This window comes from Rana temporaria, chromosome 12 (genome assembly GCF_905171775.1).
Source record: "Rana temporaria chromosome 12, aRanTem1.1, whole genome shotgun sequence".
Lineage (NCBI taxonomy): Eukaryota > Metazoa > Chordata > Amphibia > Anura > Ranidae > Rana > Rana temporaria.
The window spans coordinates 115,589,354-115,615,158 of record NC_053500.1 but is presented as its reverse complement, the minus strand read 5'-3'; the positions used below and the strand labels follow the sequence as shown (position 1 = coordinate 115,615,158).

Here is a 25,805-nt window from a genome sequence, read left to right as displayed (position 1 = left end):
ACCCAACAACAGTTTTTTTTTCCAGAAAGTTCCTCAAAATAAAGCTCTAGCTACAATACTCACTTTCTTCTTGTGATCTCCCGGGTGGTCATGCCTCCATGACATCACGTGGAGACCCCATGCATGATAGCATAGGGGACGTGGCCCCCCTCCCCATGTTTACTTAACGGTGGGGTCGAAGAATTCCCCGTTATTCGACGAGTGTCTCTAGATGAGACTGGTTGTGCTCAGTGGGCAGCAGGGTTTTTCTATTTTTGTGTGGGTCAGTGGCCGGCTTTCATCATGATTGATGTTGAGTTTACATCGGGGGACATGTTTATCTATTTTTTTTTTTTAATAAAGGACTTTTCAAAAACAGTCTGTGTTTTTATTTTCTTTTTAAAAAATTTGGGAGAATGAGTAGGGGTACTATGTACCCAATGCCCATTCACATCTGGCTAAGCTAGCCTTGAACCCCCCACAACCACCAGGCCAAGGATGTGGGGAAGAGGCCCCCTATTCTCATCAACATAAGGACAAGGTGCTTTGGGGGGGAGAGTCCCCCTCTCCCAATGTACCCCCCAATGTTGAGGGCATGTGGACTGGTATGGCTCAGGAGGGGGGTGCTTGCCTTCCTCTTCTTTCTTGGCCTGCTGGGCTGCATGCTTGCCCCATGCCATTTTTGTGGGCGTGGCGTTTCCCTTAAAACCCATACCAGACCTAAGGGCCTGATATGGAATGGGGGGGCACACATTTTTGTTTTTTTGGCTTGGGGTCCTACTTATAATCTATACCAGACCCAAAGAGGTTGGTATGGATTAGGACCCCCACACAGTTTGTATTTACATTTTCTTATGCTGGCTCTTCATAGTAAGTCTGGTTAAAAAAAAGGCTGAAACTAAAATGTAATCTGAATTTCTCCTAACAAAACAAACTGCACTTTTCTACTGTTCAAGGTGATCTATATACACTTTTATGGAGATTCATATCTTCCTCTAATTTGTGAATGGGTGATTCTGCCTTCAATATAATGACCTAAACAATATTAAGCCGGCTACATACATAGTTTGGATTCAGAAAGAATTTTCTTTTGAAAATCATAACTAAGGATTTTTGTTCGAATTTTGCACCATTAGTGGGAAGCAGCAACGGCCGAATTTGAGTGATTGGGCATGATGGAAATTTTTTGAAAAAACTAAAGATTTTTCAATCAATGATACAAGAATCATGTGAGAAATATTAATCGAAAAATAAGAGGGACAAGAAAAGAATATTGCCAGAAAGAAAAGAAGATTCCCAGCCTCCAAAATGATTTACTGTAGTTGAAATCTAAGGCTTGGTTGGTCAAATTTTGAAACCAATGGTGGCGCCATCGGATCACAAAACGTACAAACTTCTGATTTTCAAAAGAATTTTTTTTGGAATTCGACCCATGTATGGCCTTGGTGTTGTAATAATAAAAAAAACATGACTTACTCTTTCTGAAGAACTCCATTAACAAGTCCACTTCCTTCAAGGAGCAATGAGCAGACGCTCAGTATTTCAGGTAAGGTGTTGATGATTATAACATCTGCTCTGACCTCTCTGTTAAGAACAATATGTTTTGGAACCTGAAAATCATTAAATTCATCAATTAGGAACCAGCAAAGAGGGGCAATAATACTAGTTGTGTTTTGCCATTGGGTATTCATTTTTCTCTGCATCTGCCTGTATACTCTTTATGACCATCTCTGCTTTCTCGCCCATAATTTCAGATCTACCTGTACAAATAGTCCATATCCTAAAGATCAGGCTGTCACGAACATGCCAAGGTCAAGCTTGGATGATAAACCAACTTTAAGCTGTGTGGCCAGTGAAAAAATTATCATCAAAGCTTCGCTGGAGGCGCGGGCATAACGAGGAGTTTGGGTTTCTACGATAAGGGCACCGAGGATCTGCCAGTCCGTCCAGTGAAGCTTTGATCATGAAGACACCCCTCTGTGTTCCTGTTCATCCTAGCAGTGATCCATAAACATTCCATCTACCCAGGACTTTTTTCTCTCAAATAATAGGTGCTGGAACTAAACCACGGCCCCACAAAACCCCTCCCCCCTACACACGCCCTCCAAATCACATCAAATAGTGAGTGTAGTCAGTCAAATTTCACGAACAGTAAGATGGTCTTAAAGGGGCATTAAATACCAGGATTGCATCACATACAGACTGCAGAGCTGTCACTTGTAAACACAGAAACCAGACTTCTGTGTTTACAAGTGATTGTGATGAGCAGGCACCAAAGGGTCTGAGCCAAATGTGGTGGAACAGAGTTCCACCAAGTTCCCCCTGAAAAAAAGCCCTGCCTACCTCTTCTGGACCTTTGCCTGCTGTTACCACCATCCCAATGAGACAGATAATTTGCCCATATTCATTTACCTTTATGAGGGCAATCTTTTTAATTGAGTGATTTTACAATTAAATTTAAACACTTAAATGGCAGTGTAACGGTCACCACCGTTTACGACCTTCCATCACATCCAAGACAGCTTATCGACACTCCAACCAACAGGACCCGATCCATCCCATTTCCCCAGAATCAAGACGAGACACGCAGCTCTGTACTTGTTCCAAAATAAAGACTGCTTTAATGGTTTCTTCTCAGCTTTTTATGCGGTTACAAGCAGGTGACCGTAATTAAAGGGACACTGAAATCTCCACCCCCCTTCACACCATGGGGCTTCAATCACATACTTTTAGATAATTACATAGAGGAGTTAATTATCCCCCAGACGTTATGTCTCCGACAATAAGTCATTCATCTGCACAATACACATTGCACAGACGTCTGACCTTTAGAGTCACAACACATCATCAATAGCACACAATGAAAGGTCTTCCAGAAGCCTGACTCAATTAACATGTCAACAGGCTATCCAGAGAGATGAGTCACTATTGACTGGTTGGGTCACAATTAACCAACAACTTGCAATCTCTCAAGATCCTGCAATATGAACTATCAGTGATGTCCCCTGTCCTGTAATCCAGGATACAATTTCTCAGTCACCCTATGGCCCTATCGGACATAAGGTGACCTTAGACATAAGACTCCTTGGTGATGCCGGTACAGGAGTACCCCTCATCCTTACAAAGTCTCTGCTTGTCCCGGGTCATTCTGTTACAGGCAGGGCCTTCTTTTCTCTTTTTATTCTAAGTGATAGATGTACTAAGTAACCTGGGGGATGAAATAAAACTTTAAAGTGGATGTAAACCCAATTTTTTTTTATGTCACAATGTACAGTATAAGATTTCCTATCATCTGTGCCCAGTCTTGCCACACGGAGTTAATCCAGCTCTGAGCAATCCTCTTTTATTGTTCAGTGAAATAAAACGGACTTACGGAAAAAAACCTTAGTCCGTTCTACCCCCTTGCTGTGAGTGACAGGTTATTTACATATCTCATGCACTAGCTTCAGACAAGCATTATATTTTAATTCCCACCCCCACTCCTTTTCTGAAGTCATGTGGTTACTTTTTCTGGATTTTGACTGGATGTTAGTGATCATAGCAGAATTCAGTGTAAGGAATACATAGGAAAAAATGCATGCTGACAAGGGGAGTGTAGAGGTGGGCGGAGAGTCTACTGACATCACAACTCCACCCACCGAGCTCCAGACAACAGACCCACCCACAGAATCTGCAGTTTTTCAGTTCTTATAACAGACAGAGGGGAGACATTTGACAGGTAAGGATACATGCAGGAGGCATCTATATCCTTATAGATCAGCACTATGGCAGTAGTTAAGAAAAAGTTAAAGTGGATGTAAACCCACTCTCATCCTTTCTAAAGTATTCATTGGTGTCCTTTGCAGTCATTACTTCTGTCACACATCAAAATGACTAGAGGTTCATAGCCAATCAGCAATTAGCCAATATAAATGCTTGCACATACAATGCGTTTCCACTGCAGGATTTGCAATCATGTTACCTGGACGCTCATCGAAGGCTTCGCAAAGTTTACATCCATTTCCAGTAAAATACGTTCCTCTGTCCCTTCAACCTCACACAAAGCTGTCATACGGATCACGTTGTCTTCACTCACATATTTCTCATACATGGCATATGTCAGGGTGATGGATATGAGTTTTTCTGGGAACAATTAAAAAAATGTAAACAATGGCAAGTTTTCACAAATTCCACAGTGCTAGTATGGCATAGCTAGAAATCTATATTTTAGGGATGCTTTATTGTATTATTTTAACCACTTGCCACCCAAGCCAATTCTGACACTTTTTATTTTGCTAGAGAATTATTCAGAACCCCCCAAACATTATATATATACAGGGCTTTTTTTCTCAGAAAATAGGTGCAGGAACTCAACCACGACCCGTTCAGATTTCACAAACAGTAGGAGGGTCTTAAAGGGGCATTAAATACAAGGATTGCATTACATACAGAGTGCAGAGTTCAGGGGGTTACACACAGAGTGCAGAGCTGTCACTTGTAAACACAGAAACCAGACTTCTGTGTTTACAAGCGATTGTGGTGAGCAGGAACCAAAGGGTCTGAGCCAGAGGTGGTGGAACTGAGTTCCTTCAAGTTCCCCCTGAAAAAAGCCCTGTATATATATATATATATATATATATATATATATATATATATATATATATATATATGTGTGTGTGTGTGTGTGTGTGTGTGTGTGTGTGTGTGTGTGTGTGTGTGTGTGTGTGTATATATATGTATATATGTATATATATATATATATATATATATATATATATATATATATATATATATATATATATATATATATATATATATATATATATATATATATATATATATATATATATATATATATATATATATATATATATATATATATATATATATATATATATATATATATATATATATATATATATATATATATATATATATATATAAAAAAAACACACAGGGCCAGATTCTCGTAGGTGCGCGTAACTTTGTGCGGGCGTAACGTAACCTATTTACGTTACGCCTCCGCAACTTAAGACGGGCAAGTGCTGTATTCTCAAAGCACTTGCTCCGTAAGTTGCGGTGGGGTAGCGTAAATCGGCCGGCGTAAGCCCGCCTAATTCAAATGTGGGACAGGGGGGCGTGTTTTATGTTAATCTTCTGTGACCCGACGTGATTGACGTTTTTCAAGAACGGCGCATGCGCCGTCCGTGGAAATCTCCCAGTGTGCATTGCTCCTAATACGCCGCAAGGACGTATTGGTTTTGACGTGGACGTAAATTAAGTCCAGCCCCATTCACGGACGAGTTACGCAAACGACGTTCACATTTTGTCGCGGGAACGACGGCCATACTTAACATTGGTACGCCGCACTTACGCCACCATATAGCAGGGGTAACTATACGTCGGGAGTTTACATCTGGCCTTTGAGGGTCATAGGGATGGCCAGGGACCATCTGGTCCATGGCTAGCTCTATGGTAAACTGTCACCGCTGGTGGATTCATTTTTTGGCTCCCTAATTGCATGAGAGAGACCGGAGAAGCACCGGAGGGTGGTGGGAGGCGGGAGGAGACGCCTACCCGTAAAAGCAATCAATTGGCTAAACAGTCGCTATGATGGGTTTTACATTGCATGGCTTTTCAAAGGCATTTGACAGGGGATGATGAGGGAATATGTCGCCTCCTCACTGCCTGTTTAAACTCTGAAAGTGCTATTCTATTCTTTTCTATTGTTTATTCTATTATTTTCTATTTTATTTTCTATTCAAATTTAAATGTTTTCTATTTGAAATGAATTTTTCTATTGTATTTGAATTCAAATGTATTCTATCTGAAATTTGAATTTCGAAAGATGGTAATATTTTATTTTCTATTCTGTTTTACTCTATTATTTTCTATTTTTTATTTTATTTTCTATTCTACCCCTTTATTTTCTATTTTACCGCATTATTTTCTATTCTGTTCGGTTTTATCCTATTTTTTATTCTATTCCTTTATTTTCTATCCTATTTTATTCTCAAGTTTGAAAACTATTTTGAATTACATACAGTTAGACAGATTAATTAGGTTTAGTGCTTTTTTGGTTGGCAACTTTGAGCCTGGCTATTATGGAAACATTTTTTATATTCCATATATATATTTAATCGCATACTGCTAAAAACGCATCTCATTCAAAGTCCCAACTCTCCCCCCTTTTTTATACATTTACAGGGATGGGGGCCAGTGGTAGTGTCTATCATATGCCTCATTCAAAGTCCCAACCCTATCCCCCCTTTTTAATACTATTTTGAATTAGAAAACTATTTGAATTCCAAATTTCATCCGAAATTTTGTTTCATTATTTCAGATTTGTTTAAATTCGTTACTATTGTACACCATAAAAACTTATTTCACTGCAAGATCTTGTACCGTATGATGGTTTACAATTTTACTTATAAATTTACGGTTGTTTGTTGATAAATAATGTTCATCATAACATACTTACTGTAACTAGGGGCCAGATTCACGTAGGGGAGCGGCGGCGTAACGTATCGTAGATACGTTACACCGCCACAAGTTTTCATCGCAAGTGCCTGATTCACAGAGCACTTGCGATGAAAACTACACCGGCGGCCTCCGGCGCAAGGCAGGCCAATTCAAATGGGCGTGTGCCATTTAAATTAGGCGCGCTCCTGCGCCGGACCTACTGCGCATGCTCAGTTGCGCAATTCCCGTCGTGCTTTGTGCGCCGTGACGTCATTTTTTCGAACGGCGACGCGCGTAGCGTAATTCCGTATTCCCGGACGGCTTACACAAACTACGTTTATTTTTAAATTTCGACGCGGGAATGACGGCCATACTTTAGACAGCAATACGTTTGCTAACTAAAGTTAGGGCACCTAAAACGACGACTAACTTTGCGACGGGAAACTAGACTAGCGGTGAAGTAGTGAACGTGAAAATCCGTCGTGGATCCGCCGTAACTCCTAATCTGCATACCCGACGCTGGTTTACGACGCAAACTCCCCCCAGCGGCGGCCGCGGTACTGCATCCTAACATCCGACAGTGTAAAACAATTACACCTGTCGGATCTTAGGGATATCTATGCGTAACTGATTCTATGGATCAGTCGCATAGATAGAAACAGGGATACGACGGCGTATCAGGAGATACGCCGTCGTATCCCCTTTGTGAATCTGGCCCTAAGAATGTTAACACTCCTTGGATTGCTCTTTATACAGCTAATAAAAATTTTAAGTTAATCATTTGTTATTATTGTAATTCGAAAGTTCATCCGAATTTCAAAATAATGAAAAATTTGTCTGAATTTCAATTCAGAACAAAACAAACCGCACATGTCTTATGACAATCACTTCACTACCATATTGATTCTGAACTCTTGCGGCCACATCCATACCATCATTAGGATGAAGAGGAAGAACCTTTGCATCTGCCCAGATCTCATGCTTGTGTTTCCCAGTATACAGAATGCTGGATGCGGTCATGTTCACAATCACTTTGATACTCCCTGATGTCGTGTTTTTTAGGCTCAGTATCATATGTATGTCCTGTCCAAGCATTGGTTTCTGGAACAAAGAAAATGCTCCACGCAGCGCCATTCTTTGATCTGGTTTATGTTCCTCTTTTCTTCTAAAAAGTTCCAATTTTTTCTCAAAATCCACAGAAGGACTCTGTAACAACTTGTCAATTGCCTTGTTAAATATCGCCCGTTCCTCAAAGGACCCTATAAAGAGAATGAGGCTGATTCTTAGCATGACTCTAAAGAAGTTTCATTATTACAACAATTTGTTTTTTGATAACAAGTGCCCGGGAAAAGGATTAGGCGTGTTCAGAACAATATTTAACATCTAAAAAGAAGAAAGGCCTTGTTCGCATTAGTGCGATTTTTCCAGTTTCTGCCATTGGAAATTACATAATTCCCTATGGGGCCTGTTCACATCAATGGAACATAGTGTTGTGTGATTTATGAAAAGGCAGGGCTTTTTTTCTCAAAAAATAGGTGCAGGAACTCCCTTCTTCCAAGTCAACTCTTGTGTCCACCCCTACCCACCTTCGAGCACCGTTCCTTGGTTCCACCCCCTACCCACCTCCGAGACCCATTCCTTGGTTCCACCCATTACCCACCTCTGAGCACCATTCCTTGGTTCCATCCATTACCCTCCTTCAAGCACCATTCCTTGGTTCCAAACTCTACCCACCTCCAAGCACCATTCCTTGGTTCCATCCATTACCCACCTCTGAGCACCATTCCTTGGTTCCATCCATTACCCACCTCTGAGCACCATTCCTTGGATCCATCCATTACCCTCCTTTGAGCACCATTTCTTGGTTCCACCCATTACCCACCTCTGAGCACCATTCCTTGGTTCCACCCATTACCCACCTCTGAGCACCATTCATTGGTTCCACCGATTACCCACATCTGAGCACCATTTCTTGGTTCCACCCCCTACCCACCTCTGAGCAATATTCCTTGGTTCCACCCATTACCCACCTCCAAGCACCGTTCCTTGGTTCCACCCCCTACCCACCTCTCAGCAATGGATACAGAACCAAGTATCAATTCATGGTGCTAAGTAATTTGTATGTCATTTTTTAATGATAGGAAGTAAAACAGATCCCCTGTAACCAGCAAAAATGGAGCACCTCCAGCAGCAATAGACTCTGAACAGCTAGCAACAATAGACCCCTCCCTTAACAGTGGTCTCCCAACAACGATTGTCTCCCAGTAACATAAGAGCCCCCCAGCAACAATAGAACCCCTCCTGTAAAAAGAGATCCCCTCGGGCAACAATAGATCCCCCAGCAGCCAGCATCAATAGACCCTCCAATATACCCCAGCACTCCTTGCCATTACATATATTCAGATCTGGAGGTGCCGGAACTGCATTGCCCCACGTTCCTGCTGAAAAAAAGCCCTGTGAAAAGGTATATGTACTTCTTATGGTGCAGCATACTGCATTTTTGGCCCTATAGACTTCAATGGGAGTGAATGAAGTACAGTATTGGCTGGGTTTTGTGCTTAACCACTTCAATACAGGCATAACGAAAAAGGGGAAAAGCACTCGCAATGCCACATCCGTAAAATTGTGCACAGTATAGGCTGTCTCCCGGGGGCCATCACTGAAGCGTTCAGCCGCTATATTTTGCTGGCTATACCTGCCCAGCGGGCGGTTGTCATGTTGGGATCCATTTGATTTGAGACTGAATCTTCTATCTGGACTGTATGGGGAGCCTACAAGCCTCCTCTTTCCTTAGTTTGGATTGTTCCCCCCTTAATGTACCAGTGCTTCTGAGCAAAACGGTGGATCACATGCCAATTGTGTGGCATTTCCTCACAGTGAATCTTCTCCATGGAGGGAGCTTTGTGCTCCAATTTATTCTCTTCCTGAGCTTCTGGAGATATTCATTTAGGTCACCTTTTTATTCTACTATGGAACTTTTCTACTTATAAAGTCTTCGATATATGGATATATACTCGCATATGTGGCTTGTATCACCTTAAGATAGTGAGATCTACCAGTGTCTTATCTTGTTCGTCCTAAAGAAGCCTCACGGTGAAACGCGTAGACACACAGGGGGCACTACTCATACTTTACATTGTGTATGGTTTTTTATCTTTGTATATATTGTTGCTTTGTCTATATGTTTTTGTAATAAAATATATTTTTTTGCTATTCCTGCCTGTCTTGCCTGCAAAGTCTGACCCTTGGTTCAATACCAGGCACTTTAGCCCTTTCCTGCCCAAGACAATTTTCAGATTTCAGCGCTGTCACACTTTGAATGACAATTGCACAGTCATGCGACATTTGTTAAAAGGGCTGTGGGGTCCGCTTTGAAGATTCTCAAAGATCATAACAAAGACTTTAAGATTGAGAACCGAGCAATCACATGACCCCTGATCACTCAATTTACGGAGCGGAGATCAGTGACCGTCAGTCCCTGCTAAGCTGCAACATATATAATTTTTGCTATTTGAGTTTGGATATGATGTAATCTTGACCATAAAGACTGGCATCTATCAGACTTCTCCTACCTTCTGGGTACTTGTACATGTGTGTGACATCGATACGGTCTTCACTCCCCACGGCCTTTGTGCTGATATATTTTCCAATGTATTTGGTGTCATTAGAGACTCTCTTTTTAGTGCCATCACTAAATGTTATCCATTGTGTTAGGTCAGCATTAACTGAAGCAAACATAAAGCCAACGTCATACTTGAGGTCAACATCTCCTTCCCGAATGGCCACCAGTGGCGCAGGCCCGCAGCGATAAAATCCTACAATAAGATAGCATTACGAATACAGAAACATTTGCAACATCATTTGAAAACTCTATACTTTTTTTTTCTCAAACAAATGTTTTTATTGAGCATATATATATAAAAAAAAACAGTTTACAGTCTCCAGAGCATATTCACATTGAAAATCACATGGGAGAGTACACATAAAACAAAACTTTGTACTACATTCAAAACTCTGCATCATGGTAAAATTCCCTGGAACAAATCCCGTCTCCTCCCCCTGCGGGGCTTATAAGGTTGCTCCCAACCCGGCTGAAAAGGGTTCTAAAATAACCTGTCGTATACCAAATCTATTGGGGCAAGTCCAGGAGTGTCAAGCCACTGGGCCCATAACTTCTCATATTTGCCGCTAGTCCCCCGTCTCTGATACACCACCTTCTCCAACCTCAGAGTAACTCCCATTTGTTTAACCCATTCCTGCACTGTCGGTGGTTCAGTGTCTTTCCAGTGTCTCAGTATTAACAAGCGGGCCTGAAACAGAGCTCTACCTATAGCCTGCCTGGGTATATCCTCTGCCAGGAGACCCTCCGTAATCCCCAGGAGACACACCTTGGGCTCCAAAGGAACCTGAGCCTGGAAGGCCCTGTTAATCGTTTCCACCACCCCTGCCCAATACAGATGGAGCTTCGGGCACCGCCACAGGAGGTGAATGAGATCTCCATGGTCTCTACAGCATCTAGTACAGCAGGGGTCTACCCCCAGTCCCATCCTCGCCAGCCTGGCCGGCGTGTAATGAACCCGTAGGAGTATGTACAGCTGTGAAAGTCTCTGTGCCACGTTTAGGGAGCAAGCGGGAACCGCCTGCAAGGCCTCTTCCCACTGCTCATCCTCAGAAAACTCTATACTTAAAGTGTCACTAAACCCACATCATAAAAATATCAATAAATGCTGTATTACAGTAAATATTGTTCATACTCACGATAAGATTCGTTTTTTGTATTTTGTAAAAATCCTGGTGGATCCTGCTGCTCTCTATTTCCACCTTCTGTTCATGTCCCCCAATTCAGCTATAGATTTTACAGCTGTGGTGGCAACTCTGCATATGCTCAGTTCTCAGTGCGTTTCTATGCTGAACATTTCCTCCCTATCACATCTGAGCAGCCCATGTGACTATAGAGTCACACATGTTGGCGTATACACAGCGGTAAATGACAGCCCACTCCCTTCCTTCTCCTCCAAGCCCACCAACCTACTAAACACAATGGGGGTGGGGTAATACATGTAGATTAATGGAGGCTTCACCCTAAACTCGCTCATCCATGACTTTATGGACCTTGTTTTATGCACTGGTGCGCAATCATGTTGGAACAGAAAGGGGTCATCCCCAAACTGCTCCCACAAAGTAGAGAGCATGAAATTGTCCAAAATGTCTTGGCATGCTGATGGCTTAGGAGTTTCCTTAACTGGAACTAAGGTGCCAAGCCCAACTCCTGAAAAACAACTCATCATAATCCCCCCTCCACCAAATTATTTGGACCAGTGCACAAAGCCACGTCCAAAAAAAGACCAGAGACCAGAGTCCTGACCTCTACTCGATAGAACACCTTTGGGATGAATTAGAGCAGAGACTGCGAGCCAGGCCTTCTCGTCCAACGTCAGTGCCTGACCTTCCAAATGCGCTTTTGGAAGAATGGTCAAAAATTTCCATAGACACACCCCCAAAACTTTGTGGACAGCCTTTCCAGAACAGTTAAAGCTATTTAAGCTGCAAAGAGTGCAGCTCAATATTGAACCCTATGGACTAAGATTGGGATGCCATTAAAGTTCATGTAAAGGCAGGTGTCAAAATACTTTTGGGAATATAGTGTATTTGTGCTTGGGATTAAACATTACAGTATGGTCCTTCAATTCTTGATTACTCATCCTTACCACAACCCAAGGTGATTTTTGAAGCCCTACAGTGTGTAGAGATTGCCATGCCAATATTCAGACTCTAAACATGGCTGTACATGGACCGCACAGCGTGCAGAGCCGCCAGTCATGTGCTAGGTGTTGAAAAAAGCACACACACATACACACGTACAGGCTAATGCTCTGAATGCAGAAAATGTGTATTTGGAGCATACATTCATGTGTTTTATGCCAGTGTTTTTCAACCAATGTGCATAGCATGCTCGGGTGCCTCCCTGGGTTTACCAGGGGTGCCTTAGCAAAATGCCTAAAAATTTCCTCAAATTGCCCAAAAAAAGTGTCAACAAGCCAGTGAGTGGATTAAGCCTGCTTGTTTAATAAACTAAGCCGCAGGTTGTTAATGTGTAGCATTACAACCTTGGGTCAGCTGCTGGCATGCTAACAACCAATGGCCATCAGCAGCACCGGTGCTCAACAAAGGATTAAAAAAAAGTTCAAAACAAGTATATTATTTAAATATAATTTGATACACAGTGCTTTAGCACTCTATATGTTTGATTTACTAAAACTTGAGAGTGAAAAATCTAGTGTAGCCCTGCCTTGTTGTCAATTAGCTGCTAGCTTAACTTTGTTTAATTAGTTGACAAAAAACAAAAAAACATGGAAGCTGATTGGTTTCTATGCAGAGCTGCGCCAGATTTTGCACTCCAGTTTTAGTAAATCAAAATGTCATCCAGTCAGGGATTACATCTATTTTCAATATAAAATATTTATCTTTGGTATTTATATTTTAGCTGATATTGTTTGAATTGGTAATTCTTCTTATTTATTTATTGACTCTTATCACATTATATTTTCCATATATTGTATATACTCGAGTATAAGCCGAGTTTTTCAGCAAATTTTTTTGTGCTGAAAAAGCCTCCCTCGGCTTATACTCGAGTCCTCCCGGCGCTGTGGCCATCTGCAGCCTTATGATCTCCCGGCGCTGTAATATATGCAGTCTAGTCAGTGGCCGTGCAGTGTACCAAACCCCGACTCCTTCTCGTCCTCGTCCGTGATAGGCGGAACACTGACTCACTGCTGGCAAACTGAATCAGTGTTCCGTCACGGACGAGTACGAGGAGGCGGAGCGGAGGTGGCGGGATGGCCATCGACGATGTCACAGCTTGAGAACAGGTACATGAGGCATGAAAATGGGCACAGTGAGGCATGAAAATGGGCACAGTGAGGCATGCAAATGGGCACAGTGAGGCATGCAAATGGGCACCGTGAGGCATGCAAATGGGCACCGTGAGGCATGCAAATGGGCACCGTGAGGCTGCAAATGGGCACCGTGAGACTGCAGATAGGCATTGTTGACCCTCTTTTCCACTTACAGTAGCGGCTGCTTTTCTCACCCTAGGCTTATACTCGAGTCAATACGTTTTTCCCATTTTTTTTTTGTAAAATTAGGTGCCTTGGCTTATATTCGAGTCGGCTTATACTCGAGTATATACAGTAACTAAAAATAACAAGCAGTAAAACTGTAAAATAAACATGGGTTTGCAGAAACAGTCTCAATCTGAATATTTATACCTTCACTTAACTCCAGTGGTGTTGCATCCATAACCTGCCAACCATTATAGGCTGGGCCAAGATCCTTACGGGTGAACCAGGATTCATTCCAGACATGGAAATTCCTGCAAGGATATTATTAAGAATATTATGTAATGCTGAACGTAAAGTGTATGTAAATCAATTAAATAAATTTTCACTATGCATAGCATCATGCCTCTCTGCATACAGTTTTCTTAAGAAAAAACTTGCTTAGAGATTTTGGCAGTGGCAGCACCTCCTGTTGCAGGCTGATAACACTAAACCACTGCTTCCCATTAGCAACAGTGTTCTGCGATTTGGCTGTGTTACACTGCACTGTAGAGAAATACAAGGTATTATGTGGGTTGCAATGGCAATGAGCAATGATTCTGCAAGACAATGTTTTTCTGCAATTGAACCCACTATCAGTGTCAGTACCCATTATGGGCTACAGTACCGCAGTACATATCAATGCACACTTAAGCTTTTGCAATGCATGTATTACCACAGAGCCGTATGCTATGAATGGACCTTTAGACGAATGCAGGTGTAGCGCCTGGTTACTTTTCATTACCAGTGCTATTGAAATTTAGAGGGGGTCAGAGAGTTAAATAACTCTGACCATTGTTAATTAGTTTAAATGTTGAGCTTCTGTCCCAGCTTGGCTGTACTGTGGGCTCATGCTGTTGTTCCTGGGGTGCAGTTCCACCCCAGGTCGGCAGGTGGCAGCAGTGGAGTCAAGGACTGGATACTTTCCCCCAGCAGCCTATCAGGAGGAGGCTTCCTCGCTGTGCATGCTGGGGTGGGGTCTTTATGGGGCAGACGCCATCTTCCTAGGGTTTCTCTTTGTGTGGCGTCCACCTTCAGGGTAGCCATTCCATGGCGCCCCGGCAAATGGCCTTTCAGGCCGGGAGGCACGTGCTACGCAGAGATCCTGGCTTCGGGACCACATTGGCCTGGAGCAATTGATCTGCCGCTTGGAACTCAGTAATCGACTGGGTCCCCACTTAAAGAGGTCATGGGCTATCCGTCCTGTTGGAGGAAGCTGTTCAGTGGAGAGTCTGCCTGAGGAGTGCCAAGAGAGGCTGTTGTTCCAATAGGGGCCTAACCATCCATCGGGGAAGGGGGGAACCGGACACTGAGAGGCTGAATGTTGGCCGCCTATCAGTCGGTACCCTAATCTAAACTACCTTAAGGAGATCCAGGTGTCAAGTCCAGTCAAGGGGACTTCAGACCACTATTTTCTGCAACCATTGGGAGGGTCTGTGGCAGAGACTTAACCCCAAGTTTGAGAGTTATTCTGGCTGCCAGGCTTGTGAGAGAGGCCTGTCCAGGTGCGCTATACCCCTTCCCGGCTGGAGTGGCGAAGTAAAAGTTTGTCGTTGGCAGCAGGACTGTTTCCTTTTATCTACACCTGAATCTGTGTTCTCCATCTCTGCTATTCCTCTATTCTTCACCAAGTTCAACTGTTTTACCTTGTTGGGTAAATAAATGCACAAGAAAAAGACATGTGGACATTCCATTACTACGGCTCTCTCCCTAGACCAGTGGTTCTCAACCTTCTAGTGCCGTGACCCCTTGATAAAATTGATAAAATTTCCCAAGTTGTGGGGACCCACAACAAAAAAAAATTTCGTAGCGTGGGTTGAAAGCACCCAAGGCAAGACAAGTAATTTGTGCCACTAACCCGCGGACATTTAGCGCTCCCTGAATGCCTTCCACTCGTACAGTATTAAAACCCCTTATAGTACATTTTAGGGTGTACCACTCTTTATCTTGGTTCTCCTTTCTTTCCCTTTCATCTCTCTTTATCCTAATTCCTTGTTTTTTCCCCCCCATCTCTCTCTCTCTAACTGTCTTTCTTGCTCTCTCTTTTTTTCCTTTCTCTCCCTTTTTCATTGTTCCTCCCCCTTTAATCATCTCCCTTCCTGGGAGAACAGTGCGGGCTTCAGGAACAGTCCAGGATTTGGTGACCCCTGGCAAATCATAATTTGACCCCCAGGTTGAGAACCACTGCCCTAGATGGCGGAGTCACAGAGGTAACATGCCACCCAAAACAAAACAGGTTATGAAAGTTATTTTATCTACAGTGAAACATATTTTTACTAGTCATTACTGATTCATCTAGTTTCCATGTCATATTCCCTTGTGCTTACCATATCATATCCTGCTCATTGCTTGTTCCATGGCTGTTATAAGACATATCTAGAAACAGGTTTGCATTCTTGTCATGGGCAGAGTTGAAGTTGGTGATTACCCTTGTTGGAATGCCTAAGCATCTGAATACTGCAAATATAAAACAACTGGTATAAAAAAATTAAAAGTAATGGCACCAAAAAAACATTATGTTCCCTTACAAAAGTATAAATCTGAAAGCTAGTGGTAATATGTTGCATTCATTTGGACTTGTTCTGTGATACTGAAGACCTTTTACCCCTCACCCAAGTGCCTTCTTCAGTTGTACCTAGAGTCAGAAACATACCTGAACATTTATAGCCACACTGGAAACAAAATCATCTTAATCCAGTCATCAGCACAGGAGGACTTAAGCCCCGTACACACGATCGGACCTTTGTCCGACCAAAATTACATCGGAATTCCGACAAAATTCCATTGGAGTGGAAACCAGTCTAAACTCTGATGGAATTCATCGGAATTTCCGATGGAATTACTCCGATGGGGCATACACACGGTCGGAATTTCCCGATGGAAAAAGTCAGTCGGACTTTTTCCATTGGAAATTCCGATCATGTATACAGGGGCTTTAGTAGTTCAAAAGTGAACAATGTGGTGTACTATTTGGACAGCAGACATCTAGTCTACAAGAGGCATGGAAAAGGCCATCTACTTCAAACTGGAGCAATCGTCCTTAAACAAGGGTGGCGACTTTCAACACCATTTATTACCTACATATAACAACCTTTTAACATCACCCTGGCAATTTTACAATTTATACCTTTAGTTAACTGTAACAATTGGCTCATGTCCTAGCTTCATGGCACCAAGGTGATTGCATCATATATTTAGAACAAGGTGGTTTTTACATACTATAATAACTTTCATGGTTCTCCTGGAAATCAATGTCTGCCTTGACACATTCCATAGTGATTGGATTAAGGACACTAAGCGACCCTTGAGATTATAGATACCGATGTATGTTCCTTGACACTCATTGGAACTGAGTAAGCCACTTGGATTATTATTATCATACAGGATTTATATAGCGTCAACAGTTTATGCATCGCTTTACAATGTAGAGGGGGACAGTACATATCAATATAGTTTAATACAGAAGGGACGGGAGGGCCCTACTCTGGGATTGATTCTTAGGTGGAGGTGGGATAGGCTTCCCTGAATAAGTGAGTTTTCAGGGATCGCTTAAAGGTGGACATGGTAGGGGCTAACCAGACATACTTGGGCAGGGAGTTCCAGAGGATGGGATAAGTCCTGGGGGCGAGCATGGGAGGAGCGGAGAGGACGATTTAGATGGTATCTGCAGATGAGGTTAATGATGTAGCTGGGGGCAATGTTGTAGATGGCCTTGTATGGTGTGGTAAATATTTAGAATTTTATACAGTGGAAGGAAAGGGAAAGGGGGGCAACAGTCACAGATCGGTTAGTAAGTCTAGCAGCAGCATTCATAATACGAGGGGATAGCCTGTGCAAAGGTAGACCAGTGAGGAGAGAATGGCAGTAGACGAGGCGAGGAATAACCAAAAAGAGTGAATAAGTTGTTTTGTGGTGTCATTAGTCAGGAAGGGGCGAATTGTGGTGGAGATTAAGGTGGCAAGATGTAGCCAGTGATTGGATGTGGGGGGATGAAGGAGAGGTCAGAGTTTAGGATCACACCCAGCACCCTGGCATGTGTGGATGGACCAATGGTTGTGCCATTTGAACGAGCAGTAACATGCATTCAGCAATACAAAACAAGTCCCATTGAATCTGACAAACTACTACTTGCTATACCATGGCCTGGAAAAATGAAAACCTTCACAAACAGACAAACTGATGCGAATGATGATGACTTCTAGTTAGGGCTGCACCAATAACATTTTTTACCGGCGAGTACGAATTCCGATACTTTCGGTCAAGTACTCGCCATTACTGAGTATCGATACCTTTGCGGTGCGATTTGAGCCCATACAAAATGAATGAGCTCAAATCGCACTGCAAAGAATCATATGCAATTTGAACAGGACTGTGGGGTGATTTCTGTCTGAATCGCATGTAGTTACCCGCACTGCTCCTGTGTGAACCCAGACTGAAATAAATATAACAAGTATCGGTATCGGTGCAACCCTACTTCTGGTGTTATGACAATTTCATACAGGAAAATGCAGAATATTTATAAATGACCCAACAGGCAAGTTATAGACATAAGGCCAAATATGTTAAAATAACAAGGAAGTCTTCTCTTTTGACTTGACATCATCATGCACTAAGCAGATGTTTAATTGGAGTCAGCTCCTTGAACAGTGGTCAGAGGACTTAAAGCGGAGTTTCACCCTAAAAATGAACTTTCTATTACCGTATTTATCGGCGTATACCGCGCACTTTTTTCCCCTTAAAATAAGGGGAAAATCGCGGGTGCGCGATATACGCCGATACCCGCTTCCTGCGCTCAGTTTGAACGCCTCCGCCGACATATACCGAGCGCAGTACACTCGGGTACATTCGGCCAGGCTCGGCTTGGCTCGTGGTCGCTTGGCTGTGACGTTTATGCGTGAGAAGCCGAGCCTGGCCGAATGTACCCGAGTGTACTGCGCTCGGTATATGTCGGCGGAGGCGTTCAAACTGAGCGCGGGAATTCGACTCGGAGACAGCGCGGGAGAAGCCGGGAGGACACCACCGAGGCCGTAGACGGACGCCGGACCGGACAAGGCCGCCGATGGACGCCGGGCAAGACACCAAAACTGTAAGTATTAAAATGTTTTTTTACAGGAATTTCGGGTCTACATTAGGGGTGCGCGCTATACGCCGGAGCGCGCAATACCCCGATAAATACGGTAACTGCTTGCCTTTAATGTAAAATGTATTTTTTACTCACTTCTATCTGGCTGTTGATGCCCGGAACCCGCTTTAAGAATTTGTATGCTATTTAAAGCTGTGCACAATACAGAACTTTATGTAGATGTCTTCTTACCTGTGCAGAGTAATCCACCATACACCCAGCATTGTCCATATTTCACAGGCTTAAAACCCTTATAATACCAATCTTTCAGGATGACGGAGCTTCCATTCCAGCTGGTGGGACAGATCCCATCATCATAGAACCCGCTCCAGTTTTCCACAAGAACACCATCTTCATCTTTACTGTTCAACTTGCAGATACAGTATGTGAAAAACATAGAGAGGCCAGTTAGATAAACTCTCAAGTTATTTAGAAAAATTTGATTTTCATAGTTAATGTTAAGGTGTATTTAGACATTAGCGAAACAATCAGGCAAGGAGAGCTTCCAGTTTTTATCTTTTTTACAAAGCTTAACCACATGCCGACCGCCGCACGCAGATATATGTCGGCAGAAAGGCACGGGCAGGCAAAAGGACATATATATATATATATATATATATATATATATATATACGTCCCCTTTAAGAAGAGGCATTGTGGAGGCACGCGGCGCAAGCTCCGTTACTCCGACCGCGGGTTCCGCAGACTCATATCCGCGATCGTGTCACGGTGAGGAAGAAGGGGGTCATTAGTCATTAGTCCAGTGACAGTGCATCATTTTAGCACTGATCACTGTATTAGTGTCACTGGTTCCTGCAAAGTGTCAGTTAGTTTCCGATTGTCCACTGCAATATCGTTGCATGACCGCGTAATTGTCAGTTAAATAGATTGGTCATTGGGGGGTACATTTTCAGGAGGTCAAGTGGTTTAACTAGCTTTTAAACATTACTACAACCAATAAATTGTCCTGTTTACTGTTTATTTACTGCACATCAAAACAAAGCCTTCTCATAGGTTAAATTAGCACAAGGATGGCCCAATTAGAGTTTTGCCTGTCTTTTTCTCTTTAACCACTTAAGGGCCGGCTCCTGTATATTTACGTCGGCAGAATGGCACAGATAGGCAAATCGATGTAAATATACGCCAGTTTAAATTTGCCGCCGTGCGGGCACACGACCTCCGTGATTGCCCCTGTGGAACCTGTGGACTCGATGTTCGCAGGTGTCCTGCGATCGTGTGTCACGGAGCTGCAGAACGGAGGATGCCTGTGTAAACAAGCATCTCCCTGTTCTGCCTAGTGACACTGATCGCTTGCTCCTTCTCATCAGGAGCAGTGATCAGTGATGTGTCACAATAAGCCACGCCCCCTAACAATCACTCCCTAGGACACACTTAAGTGGTTAACCCCTTCACTGCCAGTCACATTTACACAGTAATCACTGCATTTTTATAGCACTGTTCGCTGTATAAATGTGAATGGTCCCAAAATAGTGCCAAAAGTGTCTGATGTGTCCGCCATAATGTCGCAGTCACGATAAAAATCACTGATTGCCGCCATTACTAGTAAAAAAAAAAAAATATTAATAAAAATGCCATAAAACTATTCCCTATTTTGTAGACGCTATAACTTTTGCGCAAACCAATCAATATACGCTTATGATTTTTTTTTTACCAAAAATATGTAGAAGAATACGTATCGGCCTAAACTAAGGATTTTTGAGGGATATGTATTATAGCAAAATATTGCTTTTCTTTTCAAAATTGTCGCTCTATTTTTCTTCATAGCGCATAAAATAAAAACCGCAGAGGTGATCAAATACCACCAAAATAAAATTTGTGGGAATAAAGGACGTCAATTTTGTTTGGGAGCCACGTCACACGACCCCGCAATTGTCAGTTAAAGCGACGCAGTGCAGAATCGCAAAAAGTGCTCTGGTCTTTGGGCAACCAAATGGTCCAGGGCTAAAGTAGTAAATAATAGGCATGGGGAAGTCTGCAACCAAGCTGTATTGCAGCAACACAAAGGGTGACGGGGACCGGGCTATGCAGAGGTTTATGAATCCTGACTAACCACTTGAAGACCAGGCATTTCCTGGCACTTTTTGTTTACATGTGAAAATCCGTAAAATTAGTAAGGACATCCAAAGATTATATATTTTTTAAAGCAGAGGCCCTAAATGGTGGGTTTTGCAAATTTTTATGTCACACAGTATTTGCGCAGCGGTTTTTCAAATGCATTTTCTGGGGAAAAAATACACTCTTTAAAATTTTAATGCATAAAAACACAATACATAACCCAATTATTATTATTTTTTTTTATAAAAGATGATGTCCCGCCGAGTAAATAGATACCAAATATGTCACGCTTTAAAATTGCGCATTCCTGCACAATGGCGACAAATTACGTAAATTTTACTATCAATAGGCAATGCTTTAAGAGCTTTTACAGGTTACCACTTTAGATTTACAGAGGAGGTCTAGTGCTAAAATTACTTTCCATGATTCGACATTCGCGGCAATACCTAAAATGTGTGGGGTGATCGTGGTTTGCGTGCAGGCGGGACCAACGCACACGTTCGCCTTTGCTCCCTGGCATGGGGAGATAGGGAAACAAAACATTTTTTGTTGGTTGTTAATTTGTTATATTTTTACATTTTACATTTTAATTTTTTTTTTTAGCACTTTTATTGCTGTCACAAGGATTTTTACAAAATAAAAGGGATACAAAAAAAATTAAAGCAACAGTGTAAAAATATAACAAATAAAATAGGCAGTGACAGGTACTCTTTGTGGAGGGATCTGGAGTCTATAAGACCCCAAATCCTTCCTTTGCACTTGAAAGCATTCAAAACGCCAAGATCTGTGTTTTTGAATACAGGCGATTTAAAAAAAATGGCGCCAATAAGATGCCGGTAAACCGGAAGTGATGTCATGTCATCGCTTCCAGGTTACCCTAGCGGCAACCTAATCAAAGCCAATTCTGGCTTTCTTCGGTCTCCCACTAGCCGATGGACGTGCCGGCTAGTAGCTCAGGCCTCCTGGTGCGAGCCACGGAAGACAGTGTAATAACAACCCCACGGCTGGTTAGCTGCTCCCGTTCTTATTACAAGAGAGCCGACCGTTGGCCTCAGAAAACGTTACGGGGGTACAACCACTTGAAGTCAAATGACATACCAGGTACGTGATTTGGCAGCAAGAGGCTAAACTGTATCTGAGCACCCGAGACTGAAAATGCCATTTAAATCATTTTTAATATTTAACCAGTTGGCGCAGAGCGCATGAAAATATGCGGCCTCTCGGTGGCCAGGCCTTGGCAGCGACCGGCTGCATGTTTGCATGCAATAGCGCCAACAGTTCTGTGCCGAGAGCGTGCGCCTTGTGCACTTCCGGCACAGTGACCGGCAGCTCATGGATAGTTTATGATTGCTGCTTGCGATCGGGAGTTTTCCGACTATGTGACTGCCATGACAACCAATCACGATGATCACGTGGCCATAAGCCCCACCTCTCAGCATGGCAAACCCTTTATAGGGCGCCAAGGGTTTAACGCAAACTCACCCATCTATGTCTCCATGCTATATTTTGTTTTGAAATAACTAACCCCCCTAGTATTTCTAGCCACACTCATCTTGGCCGATCCTTCTTGTTTAGTTACGTCATGTCTATGTGCAAATGATGTGTAATGTAGGTTAAAACTCACCGTTCCATGGACTACCCTGCATACATAGAGCGGATCATTTCTTTGGGAAACATCCAAAACTGGGTCTTTTTTGTAGTTAACGCTCTTGTCCAATACAGTAAGACAAATCTCAATCATGCTCCTGTCAAACTAACATAGTACAGTTATCAGCTACCTTTTCAGTTTTACACCAATGTAAGCCATGAAGATTTATATTATACTCCAGATACCTGATTATAGCTCCAAGACAGAGGTGAGATGCTATGTTCACTTCCCACAAATATCACTCCTTTTTCATTCAGAACATATTCTTGTCTCTCACTCTCATCGGGTAAAAATACGTCATCCCCTGGAAATTAGGAAAAAACATAAACACCAACTATTTATTGATATACTGATAAAATGGTTTAAAAACGTACTGCGTGCTTTATACCTTGAATCCAAGGGTTAAAGAGGAGATACAATCCACAAATGGGCTGTGGCCTGCCAGAGTTTCCAGTAATACTCATAATGTAATGTCCAATCACAGCGTCTGAAGGGCTGTTTATAGTCACACTAATGGTATTATTGCTGTTGGATAGCAAGATCACACTCCATGAGCTCTTATTTCCAGCCCCAAACAGAGGAATCACTGCTTTTGTTCTGTAGCTCTCTGATGGAGAAGGACCTAGAGGAGAGGGAACAACAGACATTTTAGTTAAATACAGTGGCCCGGATTCACGTAGAAGCGCGTATCTTTGTACGGGCGTAACGTATCCTATTTACGTTACGCCTCCGCAACTTTGACAGGCAAGTGCCGTATTCTCGAACCAAATTTACGGCGGCGTAGCGTAAATAGGCCGGCGTAATCCTGCCTAATTCAAATGTGGAAGATGTGGGCGTGTGTTATGTAAATTTTATGTGACCCCACGTAAATGACGCTTTTTACGAACGGCGCATGCGCCGTCCGTGAAAGTATCCCAGTGCCCATGCTTCAAATTAACCCACAAGAAGCCAATGCTTTCGACGTGAACGTAAATGACGCACAGCCCCATTCGTGAACGACTTACGCCGTAAAACGTGAAAAATTCGATGCTGTTCCGACGTCCATACTTAACATTGGTACGCCTCATCTAGCAGGGGTAACTTTACGCCGGGAAAAGCCTAACGTAAACGGCATATCTGTACTGCGTCGGCCGGGCGTACGTTCGTGAATTGCCGTATCTAGCCGATTTACATATTTCTAGGCGTATATCAGCGTACACGCCCCTAGCGGCCAGCGTAAATATGCAGTTAAGATACGATGACGTAAGAGACTTACGGTGGTCGTATATTAGTGAAATTTTGGCATATCTGATTCTTTGAATCAGGCGCCAAGATACGACGGCTCGGACTCAGAGTTACGACGGCGTACCTGGAGATACGCCGGCGTAACTCGTACGAGAATCCGGGCCAGTGTATTTAGCGGTAACCCAGTAAGGGCTGCTGGTAGTTGTGGTCTGTCTGTCGGCTTGCCCAGCCAGGCACACAATTTTCAGTCACTCCCAGACAGAAAACAGTCCATGCACATGTATGTGTTAAGCTGCTATGTATTTAAAATTAAAGTGGAGTTCCACCCATTTTTTTATGTTTGTCTGTGCTGCATGCTCTAATCTCATAGTGTTCAGAATGGACAATTTTTATTTAATTTGTTGCTTGTAAATACCTTTATTTTGTAGTGCTTCATTACTTCCTCCTCCTTATTTGCCTAGGCTATTTGCAAGGGATTCTGGGATAGGCATCATGTTTCCCAGTAGTCCTTGCAAACCTGACTGAAACCTATTACACTGCTTGTGCACTGAGCATGTGCGAGATATGCACAGCTGAAATCCAGGAAGTGATACAGTCTGGCTTCATGATGCCCACACTTAAGATGGCCACGGTCTATTTCTAGATTATAATCTAAATGCTGTAACAACTTAACAAAACGGACCTTAGTTTACAGACTAACTTTACTAGAAGACATTAAGCTTGTGTATTACAGGGGTATTTATATTTAAAAAGTGAAATTGTGGGTGGAACTCCCCTTTAAGAATTTTATACAGTGGGGCAAAAAAGTATTTAGTCAGCCACCAATTGTGCAATTTCTCCCACAAAAAAAGATGAGAAAGGTCTGTAATTGTCATCATAGGTATACCTCAACTATGAGAGACACAATTTTGAAAACAAATCCAGACAGACAATCACATTGTCTGATTGGGAAAGAATTGATTTGGAAATTATGGTGGAAAATAAGTATTTGGTCTCCTACAAACAAGCAAGATTTCTGGCTCTCACAGACCTGTATCTTCTTCTATAAGAGGCTCCTCTGTCCTCCACCCATTACCTGTATTAATGACACCTGTTTGAACTTGTTATCGGTATAAAAGACACATGTCCACAACCTCAAACAGTCACACTCCAAACTCCACTATGGTGAAGACCAAGGAGCTGTCGAAGGACACCAGAAACAAAATTGTAGACCTGCCCCAGGCTGGGAAGACTGAATCTGCAATAGGCAAGCAGCTTGGTGTAAAGAAATCAACTGTGGGAGCAATAATTAGAAAATGGGAGACATACAAGACCACTGATAATCTACCTCAGCCTCATCTGGGGCTCCAAGCAAGATCTCACGTGGGGTCAAAATGATCACAAGAACGGTGAGCAAAAATCCCAGAACCACACAGGGGGACCTAGTAAATGACCTGCAGAGAGCTGGGACCAATGTAACAAAGGCTACCATTAGTAACACACTACGCCGCCAGGGACTCAGATCCTGCAGTGCCAGACGTGTCCCCCTGCTTAAGCCAGTACATGTCCGTGCCTGTCTGAGGTTTGCTAGAGAGCATTTGGATGATCCAGAAGAGGATTGGGAGAGTGTCATATGGTCAGATGAAACCAAAGTAGAACTATTTGGTAGAAACACAACTCGCCGTGTTTGGAGGAGAGATAATGCTGAGTTGCAACCAAAGAACACCATACCTACTGTGAAGCATGGGGGTGGCAACATCATGCTTTGGGGCCATTTCTCTGCAATGGGAACACGATTCGTGTACATGAAAGAATAAATGGGGCTATGTATTGTGAGATTTTGAGTGCAAGCCTCCTCCCATCAGCAAGGGCATTGAAGATGAAACGTGTCTGGGTCTTTTAGCATGACAATGATCTCAAACACATCTCCCCGGCAACAAAGGAGTGGCTTCGTAAGAAGCATTTCAAGGTCCTGGAGTGGCCTAGCCAGTCTCCAGATCTCAACCCCTTTGGAGGGAGTTGAAAGTCTGTGTTGCCCAGCGACAGCCCCAAAACATCACTGCTCTAGAGGAGATCTGCATGGAGGAATGGACCAACATACCAGCAACAGTGTGTGACAACCTTGTGAAGACTTACAAAAAAAGGTTTGACCTCTGTCATTGCCACCAAAGGATACATAACAAAGTATTGAGATGAACTTTTGATATCGACCAAATACTTATTTTCCACCATAATTTGC

The 25,805-nt window shown here is 42.9% G+C and overlaps 1 protein-coding gene across 1 annotated transcript in view; it reads right to left on the bottom strand.

Moving 5' to 3' along the window:
• Nucleotides 1–25,805, bottom strand: part of LOC120918616 (protein-glutamine gamma-glutamyltransferase E-like) — a 53,378-nt gene that overhangs the window by 443 nt on the left and 27,130 nt on the right. The window contains exons 3-12 of the mRNA XM_040330289.1: nucleotides 22,752–22,985; nucleotides 22,549–22,667; nucleotides 22,340–22,468; nucleotides 18,832–19,009; nucleotides 15,845–15,974; nucleotides 13,689–13,792; nucleotides 9,993–10,235; nucleotides 7,353–7,679; nucleotides 3,941–4,101; nucleotides 1,456–1,589 (exon numbers count right to left, since the gene is read on the bottom strand). Coding sequence (XP_040186223.1) covers nucleotides 1,456–1,589; nucleotides 3,941–4,101; nucleotides 7,353–7,679; nucleotides 9,993–10,235; nucleotides 13,689–13,792; nucleotides 15,845–15,974; nucleotides 18,832–19,009; nucleotides 22,340–22,468; nucleotides 22,549–22,667; nucleotides 22,752–22,985 — 1,759 coding nt within the window. The remainder of the gene's footprint in view (nucleotides 1–1,455; nucleotides 1,590–3,940; nucleotides 4,102–7,352; nucleotides 7,680–9,992; nucleotides 10,236–13,688; nucleotides 13,793–15,844; nucleotides 15,975–18,831; nucleotides 19,010–22,339; nucleotides 22,469–22,548; nucleotides 22,668–22,751; nucleotides 22,986–25,805) is intronic.